Source organism: Pseudorca crassidens, chromosome 9 (assembly GCF_039906515.1).
Source record: "Pseudorca crassidens isolate mPseCra1 chromosome 9, mPseCra1.hap1, whole genome shotgun sequence".
Taxonomy (NCBI): Eukaryota; Metazoa; Chordata; class Mammalia; order Artiodactyla; family Delphinidae; genus Pseudorca; species Pseudorca crassidens.
The window spans coordinates 9,919,674-9,934,650 of NC_090304.1; the positions used below are offsets into that span (position 1 = coordinate 9,919,674).

The window sequence follows — 14,977 nt, forward strand, 5'->3', positions numbered from 1 at the left end:
GAGCTTCCCCTTGGGAACTTGGGAAGTCCCTTCCCCATTCTGAACCTCAATTTTCATATCTCAAGAAATGAGGGATTTGGGTTGAATGGATGAAGGTCCTTTTCTACCAGAAATCTGGCTGTATTTCTCCTAGTCTCCTGACTCCTAGGGGCAAAGACCCTAGTTCAAGTGCATGGAATAAAGCTTGGCCTCCTTTCCCCTGGCTGCAGAATCCATTAGTATAATCAGAGGAGAGACAGCAGAGCTACACGCTGCTTCGAAGCTCAGTCCTACCACTCACTGTGTGATAAAATTCTTCACCTCTCAGTGGCTCCATTTCTCCATCTGTAAGTGAGGTTCCTACCTCAAAGTGTTCTTATGAGAATTAAATGAGTTAATGTTTGCAAAGCACTAAAAACAGTGCCTGGCACGTAGTGCTTTGAAAAGTGTTTTTTGAATAAATAAAATTTAGTACGTGAACTGAATCTCTTCATAACGCTAACAGCTTCTTGACTCCCCCTCCCCCCAGGCCCCAGCCTCTGTGTTCACCCCTTCCTAAAGCTCAGAGCTCTGAACCCCCAATCTCTCTACTTAAAGGCCTCCTACGGCTCCCAGGTTCCTCCAGGATGGAGCATTGATGCCTCAGCTGGAGACCCAGGCTCTTCACACAGGCCCTCCCAGAGGTCCAGACATGCTAGGCCACTTCCTTTTATTTAAGGATCGCAGTTAATTGAAAAAAAATAAAAATAAAAACAAACAAGCAAAAAAGGCACACAGAATTACGAAAATTGTGAGGCATTTTTTTTTTGTTTTTTTTTTTTTGCGGTACGCGGGCCTCTCACTGTTGTGGCCCCTCCCGCCGCGGAGCACAGGCTCCGGACGCGCAGGCCCACCGGCCATGGCCCACGGGCCCAGCCGCTCCGCGGCACGTGGGATCCTCCCGGACCGGGTCACGAACCGGCGTCCCCCGCATTGGCAAGCGGACTCCCAACCACTGCACCACCAGGGAAGCCATGTGGGGCATTTTTAATGTTATACTGAGCAAAGTCAAGCGTTAACCACTCCCACACCCCAGCGCAGATAAACCGTAATTACGCTGTTTCAAGATAATTGCCAAGGATTCTCAGGCTCTTAACTTCCAGCCGCACAACTGGTGGAGCGGCGTGGCAAGGAGGCGGGAGTTCATCAGGTGGATCTCTGGAGGGTCAGCGTCGGGAGACTGGCAAGGACGCCCCCAACCCAAAGACGAGGCCCCTGGGACAACCCCTCTCCACCCACCCCCCCACAAAACCCCTCAATCTCCAACCCGCGGGCCCGGCAGGCCTCCCAGGCCGCGAGACCGGCCCTCCATGCACCCACTCACCCGGCTCGGCCGAGCCCACCCTACCTTAGTAGCCCAGGGCGCCCGCGCACCCGGTGCCGCCGCCCCGCGAGCCGGGACCCGCACCCAGGAGCCTCCACAGGAACCGTTATCTTGCCCGCGGCGCTCCCTGTGAGCTACAGGCGTGAGTCAGAGAGTGGGGTCCGGCGGCGGCGACCCCCGCAAAGAGCCCGCGAGGGGGCGCGCGTCCCCGCGCTCAGCCGGCCTGCCACGACCCTCCTGCAGCGCCCGCCCGCGCGGGGCCGGCGGGAAGGCGGGGACTCGGTCCCCGCGCCACGCGGCTCGACCAATAGAAGCGCGCGCAGCGGGGCTCGGCGCCGACCACCTCGGTTGCTGAAAACCCGACGCGCGGGCGGCGGGCTCTAGGCGGGCGCCAGCGGACCGGCTCCCAGCGCACTCGAGGCCGGTGCGCGCTACCCCGCGGGTCCCGTGCGCGCGCCTGACCTCCCTTGCCCAGTCGGTGCGCGGCATCGCCCGGCCCCGATGGCCCCCGAGACCCCGGCCCAGGGGCCTATCCCGCGCTACTTCACCTGGGACGAGGTGGCGCAGCGCTCGGGACGCGACAAAGAGCGGTGGCTCGTGATTGACCGGAAGGTGTACAACATCAGCGAGTTCACCCGCCAGCACCCCGGGGGCTCCCGGGTCATCAGCCACTACGCGGGTCAGGACGCCACGGTGAGCGCTGCCAGTCCAGGGAACGGGAGGAGGCGGGGCCGGGCGGTCGGAGCCTGGGGCTCAGCGCGCGAGACAAGAGATTTGGCACTCAGGGCCGAATACTCTAATTCGGGGAAAAGCCGGGAGGCGCAGGAGCGTCCCGGTTGCCAGGTGATTGGGTGTGCTGCGAAAACGGGATGCAAGGGCAGGAGAGAGGCTGCGAAAAGTGGAGTCTGGGGAGTAGGGAGGGAGGGAGGCCGGCAACGTGCACGCACAAACAAAGGGCCGCGCCATCTGTCTGTGCGCTCCGTCTGCTGCCCGGAGTCTGCGGTCTCCAGGCGTGGGCAGTCCCCGGAGCAGGGGTAGGAGAGAGGACAGCGGGGATGTGGAACCCCCGGACGGCGGCACTGCCGAGACCAAGGGAGGAGGGGTCAGTGGCAGGGAGAGGGATCAAGTCTTGACCTGACTTGGTGGCTGGGAGGGAAGCGCAGACGCGCCTGGGCCGAGCATGCCGGACTAGACTGGCGAGCGAGAGCAGGGCAGAGAACGAGGGAACCACACTCGGGGATTTTCCTGAGCGGGGAAGCCACCTAGTGCCCGCTGCCTTAGGAACCCCTGCACAGGGTGAAGACCGGAGGGTGGGGAAGGGGCAGCACCGGCCAGAGAGGGCTAGCGCCTGCTCTTGCACAAAAAAGAGTGGGAGCAACGTGCTGAAGGGGGTGGGGCTGCATCAGCATACACTTAGCGAGGGCCCTGGAACAGTCCTGGAATCCTGTGGGGAGGTCACTCAGCCTCAGGCCAGCAGCTGTTTGCAGTCCTGGGCTGTAGGCCCCGTGCTGGGTCGCATCCCTCCTCCCTCAGGCCTCACTGCGGGCCAGCGCGCGTCCCAGCCCCGATTCTGTTGCTTCCCTCTCTAGACGACCTGCTCTCGGAACTAAAGCACCTAGCACTTCCCTTCTGGGTTTGAGAGCTGGGGGTCCACTCCTTGGGACCCAAACATTGGAGCGTTCGCTTCGCCGTGTCCCCTCCCCCTATATCCTTCCCCCATCCTTCGCCTAGCGGCGTGACCCCTTCCACTGTCCCCAGCTTTCTCCCTGCCATCTCGGAGCGCGCCTCGGGCCACTAGGGTTCCCGTGATGTGGCGGTGCAGCCTAACACGGTAAGGACCCGCCGGTCCCTCCGACGCGGCTGGCCTGGGAGTCGAGGCCTGAGCCTGTGCTCGTCTCAGGAGTGACCACTGGGGAGCTCAGGCAGTGGCCGAAGGTGAAGGTGTGGACTGGCGCATGCGTAGACGGAGCAGGCTTCCTGCAGTGTGATTTAGGGCCGGGGCCGGCTGCAACGGAGACCGCGATTGGTCCGGATGTGTGGTGCCACTGGCCGCCGGCTCCGCCCCGGCTCCCTCCGCCTCCAAGCTTGTGGCTTTGGGCCTGGGGCTGTCTGACCTTCAGGACATTAATCTCTTAATCTAGTCGCTGAGGACCCCGCCTTGCGTAACCAAAATTAGTGCCCTAGGGCAGGGGGTGTTCAGAGTGGGAAGGGAAATATGGAACCCCAACCAGAACAGCAGCGGAGGGAAGGGGGAGAAATGCAAGAGTCCTCCAGTTGGACACAGGGAGTCTCCCTCAGCACATTTCATGAGACACCTAGAGGAGAGGCCAGCCCAGGCAGGTCTTTCTGTGGTCGCCCTACCCGTGCTTCCTATTCCTTGGCATGGTACCCTTCTTCCTAGAACACAGTTGTTGGGTGATCCTGAGCTGTGGACACCAGGGACAGGTCTGAGCACTCTCAAAGGGCAGCTGCCTGGAGGGGGGTGGGGTCTGTTTGAACTTGGGTACAGCCTCCTTGCTGGATCAGGAGGATGGTCCTCCACAAATCTTGGGGGGGGGCCGGGCTGACTTCCTCACTGTTCTGCCTTCTCCCCAAACTTGCAGGATCCCTTTGTGGCGTTCCACATCAACAAGGGCCTTGTGAGGAAGTATATGAACTCTCTCCTGATTGGAGAACTGTCTCCGGAGCAGCCCAGCTTTGAGCCCACTAAGAATGTGAGACCCCATCTGCTGTTTGGAGATCCTGCAGTTGTTGAGGGGCAAAGGGTAGAAGGAAGCCCTAGATATGATCACAGGGGACCACAGTCAGTAGTTCTTGGGAATCTCGAGATCCTTGCTTCTCCTGCATAGTTATTGGGTTGCAGGGCTTTGGAACCTGTGGTTCTCACAAGGCCACCACCACCATCCCCATCCTCAACGTGAGACCTATCGACCGAGCACTTATTCTGTGCGAAGCATAACATCATATAATCCACACACAGTTACAGATGAGAAAACTGAGTCTCAGAGAGGTTAAGCAACTCGGCCAAGGATCACACCATTACTAAGTGGCAGAGCAGTGGCTTGAATGAATTCTGTTTAACTCCAAAGACCACATGCTCTTAGACTTAATCCCATATCACCTTCTGTCATCCCTCCTCAGCATTGTGGTATTTTTACCTAGGACCGTGGGCTTCCCTCAGCTACCTTGGTGGGGGGGCCTTGAGCTTAAGAGGGTCCTTGGCTCCAGTGCTGGGTTGCATCTGGGGAGAATAACACCCTTTCCATCTCCACTCTTCTACAGAAAGAGCTGACTGAGGAGTTCCGGGCGCTGCAGGCCACAGTGGAGCGGATGGGGCTCATGAAGGCGAACCCTGTCTTCTTCCTGCTGTACCTGCTGCACATCCTGCTGCTGGATGTTGCTGCCTGGCTCACTCTTTGGCTCTTTGGGACATCCTTCCTGCCCTTCCTCCTCTGTGCAGTGCTGCTCGGCACAGTTCAGGTGAGAGCCCTCGGCTTGTCGAGAACACAGCCAGCTCAGCTTCCGTGGGGAAAATTCTTTGTACCCCTCAGGAGGCCAAGGAGCCCTCTGCCCAGGGCAGAGCTGAAGACACGTGGTAGAGTTGGTGCAGAAGGAGCACACATTGCGTCATCTGTGGCTTTCATCTCGTCTTCACCACGTGCACCTTCATTTCTCCCACTGCCTCTCCAGCCGCTTCTCCCAGGGCTCCCTTCTTCCCGTGGCATTTCTCCTCTGAAACTTCACATTCAGGTTCTGTCACAGTCCAGGTGTGCCAAGAACCAAGATTCTGGTTTCTCAGCTGGGGCCCTAATACTTGGCTGTCAGAACCATTAGTTAAGCCTTCTACTTGCCTGAGTTTGTCACTCTGTCCTGTTCTGTAGTTTGGATGTTCAGTCCATCAGAAGTCACAGAACTCCAGAGCTGGGGACACCAAAGAACAGGGAAGGGGTAGTGATTTGCCCTAGCTCTCGTGTGAGTCAGTGGCAGAGCCAGAAGCAGGACCCAGGCTTCCTGACTCCTTTCCTGATGTGCTCAGTTAGGCCAGCACAGGCCTAGGCAGATGAAGGACGAGGGAGAGGCCGAGTCAGTTGAGACAGATGCAGGGCTGGTGGGCTGCTCTCAGCGCTAGCCTTTCTCACCCAGGCCCAGGCTGGCTGGCTGCAGCATGACTTTGGACACCTGTCCGTCTTCAGCACCTCTACATGGAACCACCTGCTACATCATTTCGTGATTGGCCACCTGAAGGTCAATGGGACGGGGAGGGACTCTGTGAAACTCCAGTCAACAATGGGCTGCCTGTGGGGGGGGGGGGGCACCAGGCTTCCATACTCATGCCCCGCTTTTCTGTAGGGGGCCCCTGCCAGTTGGTGGAACCACCTGCACTTCCAGCACCATGCCAAGCCCAACTGCTTCCGCAAAGACCCGGACATCAACATGCACCCCTTCTTCTTTGCCTTGGGGAAGATCCTCTCTGTGGAGGTGAGCAGAGGTATCGGTGAAGGTCTCGGAGAATGGGAACCAGGCAGCACACAGGGCTTGCAGGGAAGTGCTCACAATGCTGTCAGTGTGGGCAAGACATTGGGGGCCGGGCTGGCTGGCTGTTTGGAAGTTGTGGGACGCCACAGGCAGTAAGCAGGCTGCCCAGGACACTCACCTGTCCTCCCTCATGAGTTCAAGTCAGCAAATAGCTGTTGCAGAAAGGTACCCCACGCTGCTAAGGACCCAAAGGATGACCAGATTGCTGTGCAAACCCTGCTTGGCCTTGAAGGTGATGGATGGCCTCCTTGCAGGTGCTTTTTAGACACTCCCACCCCAGGCAGTCAGCCCCCTGCACTTTGTAATCCTCTCTTATGCAACGGCTACACTGGCTTACTCTTCTCTGATGCCCATTATCTAGAATATTCATTCACTGAGTAATTCTTCCCACCCGCCTGATCCTAGCCTGACTTTCAGGGTGGTCAGCACTGGGTTTGAGTTGTCATCTGAGGGTGTGAGCAACCATTATAATGCAGCTGCTAAAGCCTGGGGGTGGGTGGAGATCTGGTGAGCCTTCAGTGAGTGCAAAGTGATGGACGCTGGGAGTGGGCAGGGGGGTTCTTTACAAAGTTAATTTAGGGCTTCCCTGGTGGCGCAGTGGTTGAGAGTCCGCCTGCCGATGCAGGGGACATGGGTTCGTGCCCTGGTCTGGGAAGATCCCACCTGCCGCGGAGCGGCTGGGCCTGTGAGCCATGGCCACTGGGCCTGCGCGTCCGGAGCCCGTGCTCTGCGACGGGAGAGGCCACAACAGTGAGAGGCCCGCGTACCGCTAAAAAAAAAAAAAAAAAAAAAAAAGAAAAAGAAAAACAGTAGATGGACTCATGAAAGAAGGGTGAGCTGGCATTCTGCTCTGGGGTAGAGTCCCTCCTGTGCCCTGTGGTCATCTGGTGGCCAGAACTGACCAGGACACGGGGAACAGAAGGAGCCATGACTCGAACACGAGCGCAGAGCTTCGCGGTCATGGTTGTGAGAGCTCCCGCTAGGGGACCCGGACTGACCGGCTGGCCTGGCAGCCCCAGCCTGTCTCTACGGCCGCTCAGCTTACAAAATCACCACCAGCCGCTGGGGAAAACCTTGCCAGAGCCTTCAGATTGCCAAGCTGATTTTGGTAATCTTTCCACAAATATTTGCCAAACTGTGCTTAGCTTTCAAGGGATTTTATAAAGCTCATGTTGACATTTGAAGAGACCGAAAGATTTGGAGAAGGTCAGGGGCTGGATGTAGAGGGGATCCTGGCCCGGGTAAGGGTAAAAATTGTTGTCTGTGGAGACCCTGGTGTCAAAAGAGTACCAGATGGAGAAAGGAAGGGGAGGTGGAGGGGCCTGGAAACCTGACAAGGGCGTCTCGGGCTGAGCACGAGGTGTACTGAGGACCTGCAGGCTCCACTGTGCCCAGGCCTCGTGTGGGTGTGGGCCACCGAGCTGCGTCCACGCTGTGGCACGCTTGGCAAATCCAGCAGCCCGGGCTTCCCGCGCCAGGAGCTGGAGGTAAGGCTGGGCTTGTTGGAGCCTTCTGTGGCGCCAGCAAGCTGACGGCCCCCGCAGGAGGCCTCGGCTCCTGAGCAGGGAGAAGCCAAGGTCACGGGGAGGGGAATGGGTGACTGGCCTGTGGGGGCTGATGTGTGTTTGCTTTCCTTCACAGCTTGGGAAACAGAAGAAAAAGTACATGCCGTACAACCACCAGCACAGATACTTCTTCCTGAGTGAGTGTCCTCGTCCAGCCCCGGGGGGCGGGGCTTGCGACGCTGCCGCGGGACTGCAGTACTTGAAGTGAAGGCTGGAGGATCTCCACCTGGAACAGGGTGCCCCCTGCAAGGGGACAGTCTACCTTCTCAAGGGGCAAAGGCAAGAGTTAGGCTAATGTTTGGTCAAAGGTCACTTGTGTTGGGGGCAAACTAGTTCCTCCAGGCCCACCCTGGCTTCCACAAGGGAACTGAATGGTGGGGGGCCATCCCGACTAAGTCTGAAACCTCACTTTAAATCTTGTCAAACAGCCCAGGGCTAAGGTGACGCAGTGGGACACAGTCTAACACCCAGAAGGACAAAGGTAGATAGACTAGCAATGGGAGGATTGGATCTGAAGAGGGAGCTGGGGAGAAAACATTGCTGTGGTTGTCTTAAGCTCTTTCTCAAGACTGCTGTGTATATTCCCTGCTTTAAAAATCTCCATAATGTCTAAAATTTTTTAAACCCTTTCAAAAATTCAAATTTTTAAAGGAAAGGAGGGGATGAGTCCATTGATCCCATCTTCGTTCAAAGGAATTTTTTTTTTGCGGTACGCAGGCCTCTCACTATTGCGGCCTCTCCCGTTGCGGAGCACAGGCTCCGGACGCGCAGGCCCAGCGGCCATGGCTCACGGGCCCAGCCGCTCCACGGCATGTGGGATCTTCCCAGACCGGGGCACGAACCCATGTCCCCTGCCTCGGCAGGCGGACTCTCAACCACTGCGCCACCAGGGAAGTCCCAGAGCAGTACCTTTTTAAAGGCACAGGAGCAGAGCAAGTTCCATGCGTGGAGCTTGTCTCCCCAGCTATCCTTTTCCATGGAAGAGAATGCCACGTTCCCCCCACCTCACCCTCTCAGCATCCACTGGGAGGTTCTGCTTTCTTCAGACTTGCATTCATGCCCACCTCCAGCGCCCGTCGGTTCCAATGGATTGAGGACTGCCGAGGCAGCTGGAGGGGCAACAGGAGATGGCAGAGGGGCAGCCCTGTGCTGGAGGCCATCTGTCCAGCACCAGCTGGCCCTTTAGTGACACTTGAGTGCTGCTCACACCTCCCCCCTTGTGTCCATTTCCTCCCCAGTTGGGCCCCCAGCCTTGCTGCCTCTCTACTTCCAGTGGTATATTTTCTATTTTGTTATCCAGAGGAAGAAGTGGGTGGTAAGTATCCATGGCCCCCACATCCTTTGTCTCCAGTACCCTGAGGGATGGGAAGGGGGTTCTCCAGGGGAAATCCCACTAAGATTTACTCCAGGCCTAATTTAGAGCAAAGTAACAGAACCAGGTATAGACCCTTCCTTATCTCTAGGTGAGATGACTTGGGCTCAGCAGGCAACCTGACTCCTGATGCCCTATTTAATTCAGCGAGTTATCTCCTGAGGTTATTGTGTTCGGCATAAAGCAGGGGCCAGGCTGGGGAGGGGGAAGATGAATGAGAGACGGCACCTTCACTCGGGAAACTTCTGATGAAACAGGATGTGGTTGACACCAGACAGGAGGTACAGGCAGCAGCTTTGGGGATTCCGAAAGGGGCCTGACTGCCTCTGGCTGGATGGGAGGCATCAGAAAGGACTTTGCAAAGTCCCTTACCTAGCTGGCCTTGGAGGACAGGCGGAGGCAGGGGAGGTGGGATGGACTCTGAGCAGAGAAGCTGGGAATTAAGGGGCGAATCTGGTCACCGGACATGTGGTGGAGGACTCGGGTGTCAGGGGAGGAGGGTGGTGCAGAAAACTCATCAGCGATTTGATCAGGGCACTGGCACAGACTCAGCCACGATCCTGGAAGACTCACTTGGCAGCGTGATGAAGGGGTGAAGGATGGAGATGGGTTGGGAGGAAGTGGAGGCAGGGAGACCTGGCACCTGTGAAGGAAACAGGCAAGGAGGGCTGGGGGCGCCACTAGGAACGGAGCGGAGCTAGATGGTGCCGGACAGGGCAGCTGGGAGAGGCTGCCGTGAGCACTCCAGTGTCAGGACCGGGGAGGATGGCTGCTCCACGCAGAGGAACAAGTGCCGTGAGAGGAGAGGTGCTTTGTGCCGTCACAGGGCTCTGCCTCTCGCTGCAGGACTTGGCCTGGATGATCAGCTTCTACGTCCGCATCTTCCTCACTTACGTGCCGCTGCTGGGACTGAAAGGCTTCCTGGGCCTTTTCTTCATGGTCAGGTAGTACTTGATGGGGGAGGAGGGAGCGGCGCAGAGATGTGTGGGAGTAACCAGTCTGGTCTGGGGGCGTTGGCTGGGGAGGGTGGCGGGGTTGGAGCAGCTTCTGAGCGAGTCAGAACTCTGGGCTCTGCTTGTACTGGTTTTGTCTGGGTGCCATGTCCACCAGGTTCCTGGAAAGCAACTGGTTTGTTTGGGTGACACAGATGAACCACATCCCCATGCACATTGATTACGACAGGAACGTGGACTGGGTCTCCACCCAGGTGAGGGACAGTCACTTGGAAGACCTGGGCACAACTAATAAGAAGGGTGGGTGGGCACAGACCCAGGGTAGGAGGTGGGCGGTGGTTGACAACAGACGCTCCCAAACCTTGCCTCGTTAGCCTGAAGCTTCTCTCCTGCCACCACGTGGAGAAGGGAGTGACCAGGGACAGGCCGGCTTTGCCTGGAGAAGGCTGGGCTGGCCTTTCCATCTGGTACCCAGAGCCATGCTCCCCCAACCTTCTCCTCCAGCTCCAGGCAACATGCAATGTCCATAAGTCGGCCTTCAATGACTGGTTCAGTGGCCACCTCAACTTCCAGATTGAGCACCAGTGAGTAGGGAGGCCTGGGAAGCAGGGACCTGGGGAGGGTCCACGTAGGAGGGGGATGGGGGGGCCACAGGAGCTGGAGCCACTGACTGTCCCCTGTTCTCCGTGAAGTCTTTTCCCCACGATGCCTCGACACAATTACCACAAAGCGGCTCCCCTGGTGCAGTCCCTGTGTGCCAAGCATGGGGTAGAGTACCAGTCCAAGCCCCTGTTCTCAGCCTTTGCCGACATTGTCCAGTGAGTATCTGAGCCTAGGAAAAGGGCTGGGAGGGCTGGAAGAGGGCAGGGCAGTGGGGTCAGTGGTGAAGTATGGGGTGGGAGCCACAGGAAGGTGTCCCCAGCTCATCTGGAATGGAGGTCACCAAGGCCAAGGCCAGGTGCTCTGTTGGTCTTGTGGCCAGTTTGGGCCTTTGCTCTCAGTGCCATGGCCCAAGCCCTTTCTCAGAAGCAAAGGGGAGGCGAGTGCTCAAGTCAAGGGGGCCTTACATCACCTCTGGAAGGGCCTCACTGCTGCACTTCTGGTGGGTATGGCTTTGGGGCTCCTCTCCACTCTGTCTCCCTCACCGTCTGCTCCCATCTTGTCCCCTCAGCTCACTGAGAGAGTCCGGGCAGCTCTGGCTAGATGCCTATCTCCACCAGTAAGAGCAGCCTCCCATCTGGAAGAAGAGCCTTGGAGCCAAAGCAGAGGGGGGCTTGGGGACAATGCCACTACAATCCTAATGTTCAGAGGGGGTGGGTTTGAGGAGATAAAGGCTCTGACTCAAACCCCTCCCCTTTATCTTCTAGGCACAGATCTAAGACCCAAAGAGGGGTGCGCAAGCCCCCTGGAAGGAGGGGTGGAGCTGTTGGGACAGGGATGTGAAAGTTTTGTTTCCTTTTTTGTTTAGCAGATGCAAGTGGTTGGTGGGCAAAGAGGGAGTCAGGAGGGTGTTAGAATAGGGAGGGTCTACCGAGCCCAGAAATCAGGAAGAGATTTAGCACTAAAATTCCACCCAGGGGACTTCCCTGGCGGTCCAATGGTTAAAACTCCGAGCTTCCAATGCAGGGGGCGCAGGTTCAATCCCTGGTTGGGGAACGAAGACCCCACATGCCGCACGGTGTGGCCAAAAAAAAAAAAATTCCATCCAGGAAAGGGAGGAGCTCATCCCACTGGTCCACTTCTCAGTGCCTTCTCCACTCTTGCTTGCAAACCTCAGAAGTTCGCAGGCTGGAGGAGGACAGAGCAGCTCAACCTTCTGGGCAAGATTTAGAAAGGAAGCATTAGCGCCTGAGGCCCGGCAGCTTGGCTCACTCTAGGGCTAGGTGTGACCCATGTCTGCCTCAGGCTCCTGGAGAAGCAATTTTTCCACTTTTAGAAGCAGGGAGGGCAAAGGCCAGGGCTGTGGTGTCAGAGGCATCTGGCCCTGAAGGATGCTGCCACTACAGGATTTGGTCCCGCATTCCATCCAGGGTACCAAAGGAGCATGAGGTCCCAGGGCTTGCCAAAACAGCCAGCAGAGTCGCTGGCCATTAAAAATCCTTTCAGCTTTTGACCACCACCCGAGGGAGAGCACACTCCTAGGATGGGGAGTCTACTTCTCGCTCCATAAGCAGGTGGGCAGACGGGCGCTTAGTCTTCTCCTCCACAGAAACAAACGGGGGCTCCCAGGGGTTTCCCTTTGCTCCCCAACCTGTAATTCCAAATTTAATAAAGTAGCAGTTAGTGAGCACAAGTGACCAAGCCGGGAGAGGGTGAATTAGCAGTCATGACGAAAACACGGGGTTCAGTCATGAAGAATATAAGGGCCGTAAGAGATGTTCCATCACCTAAATTATGTAGCATTACTTCTGAGCAGGAGCAATGGGTTAAGTGTAATGACTTCATAGTTCTAACCGGAAACAGGAAGGGGAAAACGCAGACGTTTGTGATCTCATGGCTGCCCTTCAGCATCCTTCCTCTGGCAATTCTGTCCAAGTACCTTTCTCTGCTGGAGACCAGGTAGGAATTTAGGAGAATCTCTTAAAGGTATATCAGTCTAATACTGAAATACAATTTTTTTAATCTCCGTTTTTTTTTAAAAGATAGAAACAGTTTAACCCATCTCTAGAGAGTGAACACAGGACTGTGCCCCATGGGTTGCCAGCGTTCACACCCTTTCCCCTTCCCACACCCACAGCCTTGCAGGTGAGGTGAGGGGCTCATTCACTTGTCCCAACAGCATCTACTCGAAGCATATTGAGCATTTCGGACACTGGAAAGAAAGTACCTTAAACTACAAGGAAAAAGCAGAGACCTGGGAGAATTCATATTTAGTTTAGGAAAGGAACGGCAAGGAGATGAGAATGGTAATCAGGGAGATGAAGGTCCTAAGGCATGTTGGGGTGGGATTAGAGGCACCACCTAACGGGAAGGCTGTTGTGATTACTCAGAGGTTTGTCAAAACAAAGACAGACTTAAACACACACACGCACACACAGCAGAACAGGTTACAGAAGATTTTAGATCTTTTCCATTTGGGCAGAACCTGGCTTGAAACAGTCTGGGTAGAACAATTAGGAGCAGAATTGGAGAGTTCTACTTTCACTGGCGCCTTCATTCCAGAACAGGTGCTGAACCCAGCCCATCAAGCCATCTGGCTTTGGGCCCAGGCTGCCCGATCTGAGCAGAGCCAGTGAAACTTACTGAGCCAAGTCCAAGCCCTCAAAGCACCTCAACCACTGTGGCCTTCTCTCCTTAGCCTGGACCAGTGTGGTCTCACATGGCCACCAAGGGACAGACTAGTGACAAAAAGCTCAGACGTCGCAAGGTAACATGAGTGATCTCAAATCCAAACAATGACATGAGAAAACAGGATTAGAGAGGATAAGCTGCCTCTGGTCATAGATGTGGCAGAACTAACATTTGAACTCACTTTGTAACTCCAACTTCTATGCTTACCTTTGTGACTTTCATCTTCCTACCACTTTGCCAGAGGCATTTTCATCAGACCCAATATCATCCTTTCTGTGTGTGCCAGTTTTGTTACCACACGCCAATGGAGTAAAACAGAAATAAAGGTAATTTTGACCAAACGAAGGCTGTTATAATCCACGATCCTCTCCTGCATCTGTTGACAGGAGTCCCTGTACCTCTGCTACAAGTTACTATCCGACTCTCTCACTTCTTTCTGAATATGAGTCCCCATACTGACTCCCCCTTGCCTAAGCCCCTTGGGGCAGAGGGAGGGTCATCAGGCTGCTGTAGAAACACCAAGGCACAGGTGGACTGTGGCAAGGAGAAGAAAGGCCAGCCCATTCCCATGATGCCTACATGTTCCAATGCTAGACTGCCTGTGTGCGCTAGCCCATTCTAGTGTTTAGTGCACTGCTTCCTACTACCATGAGGCAATGCCCTCACCCTTTTAAACTCTGATAGTCTGTGTAGGTAGTCTCCGTAAGTTTCCTTTTTGCCTAAATCTCTGTAAGGCGTAATACCTCAGAGCTGGACTGCAAAGCAATGCCCTTTTAACACTGCCCTACTAGAACAGCTCTCCTCTCCAAGCGAGAATATTGGAAATGTGCTAGGGCTTCCCTGGTGGCGCAATGGTTAAGAATCCGCCCGGCAATGCAGGGGACACGGGTTCGAGCCCTGGTCTGGGAAGATCCCACATGCCGTGGAGCAGCTAATGCGCCACAACTACTGAGCCTGCACTCTGGAGCCCGCGAGCCACAACTACTGAGCCTGTGTGCCTACAGCACATGCTCTGCAATGAGAAGCCACCGCAATGAGAAACCTGCATGCCGCAACGAAGAGTAGCCCCTGCTCGCCACAACTAGAGAAAGCCCGTGCAGCTACGAAGACCCAGTGCAGCCAAAAATAAATTTATATTTTAAAAAATGTGCTAAGTAGGATTTGCAGGATTGATTTTCCCTGCAGTGGTTAATAAACTGGAAAAGACCAGGTAACTCAACTTCAAAAATAAGAGGAAAACAAACCACACGCTACCTGCTACCACAGGGGACAGGCCCTTAACTAGAGCTACTGCGCTGAGGTGGTAACACCTAAGTCTTCCCACCTCGGCCCCATCACCATTACTGCAGGCTTAGAATTGAATTACCTGAATGAGAAAATGGAGCTCAGGAAAATTCCCTGGCGGTCCGGTGGTTAGGACTCCACGCTTCCGCTGCAGGGGGCACAGGTTTGATCCCTGGTCGGGGAATGAAGATCTTGCATGCTGCGTGGTGCAGCCAAAAAAACAATAAAAAAAACGGAGCTCAAAGAAGTTGTGTGGCTTGCTTCAATCTGGAAAACTGGTTTCATTTGTCAACTGCTAGAGACAGAGCAGTGAACAGATACTAAGATCGAGAGTTTGAAAACTACTGGTCTTTAGTCCTACCTGCTTAATCTGTTGAAATATTGTCAACTTAAATTTCAGACCACTTAAGTGTCCTTGGTTAACTTTAAATGGCAGTAAGTGATAGGAATGCTACAAAATTAGAAACTCAAACAGGACAGCCCCCTATCAAGTTTTATTAGGATTATAAAAATTTCAGAGTACAAAAACATCCCACCTCTACGAAAAACAGTAACCTGAAGCTGACGTCACAAAGGGAACAAAAAGGGATTTTCGAATGGCAGCTTTCACGATTTACAAACTGGTAAATGCTTG

At 55.4% G+C, this 14,977-nt stretch overlaps 2 protein-coding genes across 3 annotated transcripts in view; one reads left to right on the top strand and one right to left on the bottom strand.

Annotated features, from left to right (window-relative positions):
* Nucleotides 1–1,559, bottom strand: part of FADS2 (fatty acid desaturase 2) — a 64,853-nt gene extending 63,294 nt beyond the window's left edge. The window contains exon 1 of the mRNA XM_067748787.1: nt 1,367–1,559. The gene's annotated coding sequence lies outside the window, so the exon portion shown is untranslated. The remainder of the gene's footprint in view (nt 1–1,366) is intronic.
* A 113-nt stretch (nt 1,560–1,672) lies between these two features.
* On the top strand, nt 1,673–13,400 carry FADS1 (fatty acid desaturase 1). 2 transcript variants are annotated; one of them, XM_067748789.1, is made up of 12 exons: nt 1,673–2,035; nt 3,946–4,056; nt 4,625–4,822; nt 5,486–5,587; nt 5,693–5,821; nt 7,520–7,580; nt 8,682–8,758; nt 9,662–9,759; nt 9,926–10,022; nt 10,273–10,352; nt 10,461–10,586; nt 10,940–13,400. In XM_067748789.1, the coding sequence occupies exons 1-12, from the start codon at nt 1,844–1,846 to the stop codon at nt 10,989–10,991; spliced, it is 1,323 nt and encodes a 440-aa protein (XP_067604890.1). In that variant the 5' UTR covers nt 1,673–1,843; the 3' UTR covers nt 10,992–13,400. The 2 variants fall into 2 exon arrangements, with proteins under 2 accessions (XP_067604890.1, XP_067604891.1); XM_067748790.1 differs by lacking the exon at nt 1,673–2,035 and adding an exon at nt 2,048–2,185.
* The last annotated feature ends 1,577 nt before the right edge of the window (nt 13,401–14,977 follow it).

Bases quoted from the DNA above. Each gene is read 5' to 3' on its own strand.
- FADS1 (XM_067748789.1), top strand. From the start codon at position 1,844: ATGGCCCCCGAGACCCCGGCCCAGGGGCCTATCCCGCGCTACTTCACC. The intron at 7,581-8,681 runs GTGAGTGTCCTC...TTTCCTCCCCAG, and splicing joins GCACAGATACTTCTTCCTGA to TTGGGCCCCCAGCCTTGCTG. The intron at 8,759-9,661 runs GTAAGTATCCAT...CTCTCGCTGCAG, and splicing joins TCCAGAGGAAGAAGTGGGTG to GACTTGGCCTGGATGATCAG.